This window comes from Drosophila innubila, chromosome X, assembly GCF_004354385.1.
Source record: "Drosophila innubila isolate TH190305 chromosome X, UK_Dinn_1.0, whole genome shotgun sequence".
Classification (NCBI taxonomy): domain Eukaryota; kingdom Metazoa; phylum Arthropoda; class Insecta; order Diptera; family Drosophilidae; genus Drosophila; species Drosophila innubila.
Genome location: NC_047626.1, coordinates 21655251 through 21657638, shown reverse-complemented (window position 1 = coordinate 21657638; position 2388 = coordinate 21655251). Strand labels below are relative to the sequence as shown.

Here is a 2388-nt window from a genome sequence, read left to right as displayed (position 1 = left end):
AAAAAGGGAGAGAAGAGTGATGCAAGGAGAATTCGAGGTGTGCAAGGTGTTTGCTAGGCACGGGCCCGCAACCTGTGGCAGAAGTTGTACAAGTTGAACCTGCCACATGGGGCACACCGGGTACTGATTAAGGTGCACACACGTTGCACGTTGCCAGCTTGAGGTTGTGATGTGCGTGCGTGCCGCTTAATTGAGCTTAATAAAGGCAGAAGGCAGAATGCATCAGGCCAAAAGGACAAACGGAGAAGAAGGATAACTGACAGGCAGTTCAATACAATTAGGTAGTACCTCCAACTTTTTAATGATAACCCATTCGATTTAATTGCTATACAAAGGGTGCCACACTTGCCCCCGATTAGGTCCCCGACTCCAGTTATAATTTAGCAAAATTTGTCGTCTCTTTTGCGTTCACTTATATAGGTCCAATGTTTCCATCTGGTTATTCTTAATGGCATTATCATAGACCCTCCTTACACAACCGATCAACACATGGCTGCAGAATAAACGACCCATCGAATATATCGCATTCATATCGAATTTCAATTGACCAGTGAGTACATCAATAAACCAAATTGAAAAGTCCACGATCAATATTATGGCGTTCACGAACAACCAAGGCATCATTAAGCGAGGAATTACCTAATCAAAGACAGAAAGATTAAATATACAATTAATAAAAATTTCAAAATATATTATAAGTTCTATTTTATTCAAATTAAACATATTGTGTCACTATTCACTATTCTTAAATTCGACTATCTATCTGAACTGGACTCTTCGTGAAGCTATCTCCATGAAATTTGGTATAGCTGCTTCTTTTAGATATAGACACGAAATATATTCGAATTAATTGTAGTGGACTACTACGTCAAAGAAATAAAGGATTTTTATAATTTTCATTTTTATTTTACAATATATAAAAATAAGTGCTGCATAAGTATTCTGACAAGAGTTAGCTAAGCGTTTTATGTTAATAAATAATCGAGTTTTAAAGTTAATAAACATTTAAACGTATAATACCTATTGTTCGCGATTTGGAACGAAATCTTCTACAGTTTACAAACTTTATTTATTGCAATACATTAAATGGCAGCACTGCATCATATAGTTGCCATATTTTGTATACATTTTGTTTGCACAGTTGCTTGTTTTTAATATTTAAAATATATATATACACTCAAATCCGTTGATTTTTAATACTATATCATAAAGCTGAATTGGCAGCGATCGTTTGTAAAATCACTTTTCTGTTGAAAAACTATAGTGAATAATACAAATGATTAAAATAGTGATTTAGTTTGAATTTTTCTTAAACATGTGTACAACCGTCTTTCATCTCTTTTGTACTTACTCTGATTAGGCCATAGAGCAACATTATCCAGACATAGCACATGGTCATGGCGCCAACAAGTCGCGCTTTTCGTAACGCCCCGATTGTCAATACATTGAAATGACGAGGTCGAGACATGTGAACAATACAGTTGGGAAACCAATAGATGTGCGCATATTCCCAGATACTGCAATAGGCGCCAAAAAGGCTAATGCCAAGCACAAGCCAAAAGATATACGGAAAGTTCTCAAATCGACAGGGAGAATATTCAGTCAAATTTTGCCAGAATTCACAGATACGCTCGTTGGGCAACGAGCAGGTTTGGATCTTGCCTTTACCCATGATTAGACGAAACAGATCCACCTTAAACATTGTATTTGTATTAACAATACAAACTCTTACACTTTTCGATATAGTTATAAAATGGTTACATCAAATTTTAACAAAGATTAATGCCGTATCAAATTGTGTAAAAATGTATATAAAACTTCACTAAAATTATAAAATGTATTATTAAATCTAATGTGGATATTAAGTGTTTACGTTTTTTTCAAATATTACTTTGTTTCTATTTAAAAATAAATAAATAAATTTTTTGTTGAGTTCAGGGCATTTGTTGGTCGAACACATTTAATTTAATCTATAAAAAACTATTTCACTTTTATCAGGGTTATTTCAGAAATACAAAACAACTTAAAATCTATACATTTTTGGTTTTTGGCTGGTAAACATTTCTGGAACACCGCTCTGTGAACATATTTGATAACTCAAGTATTTTATATAACAACTGTATTTTATTATCAAATAGTTATTAATTTGTTTGCCTTCTGCTATTTATTCTATTATTATATTTTAATTGAAATTGGCGTAAAGCTTAAGGTAATTGCAAATAATTTGAAACTCACTCGAAGCTTGAGATGCTTGTAGATATATTATACTCCATACAAAGATTCGATTAATATGATCTGAAAAGTAATTAATTCCCTATTACAGGGTATGAAAATTTCGTTTTAATTAGCCTACAAACTCTTCAATTAAAATGAAATTGAGTCGACCCG

General features: G+C 33.0%; 1 protein-coding gene across 1 annotated transcript; it reads right to left on the bottom strand.

The window, feature by feature from the left end:
* Positions 1-271: 271 nt before the first annotated feature.
* LOC117789547 lies at positions 272-1738 on the bottom strand. Its single transcript, XM_034628581.1, has 2 exons — positions 1352-1738; positions 272-639 (listed from the first exon to the last, which is right to left on the bottom strand). Exons 1-2 carry the CDS (start codon positions 1700-1702, stop codon positions 409-411), a joined length of 582 nt encoding a protein of 193 aa, XP_034484472.1. The 5' UTR covers positions 1703-1738; the 3' UTR covers positions 272-408.
* Between the last annotated feature and the right edge of the window lie 650 nt (positions 1739-2388).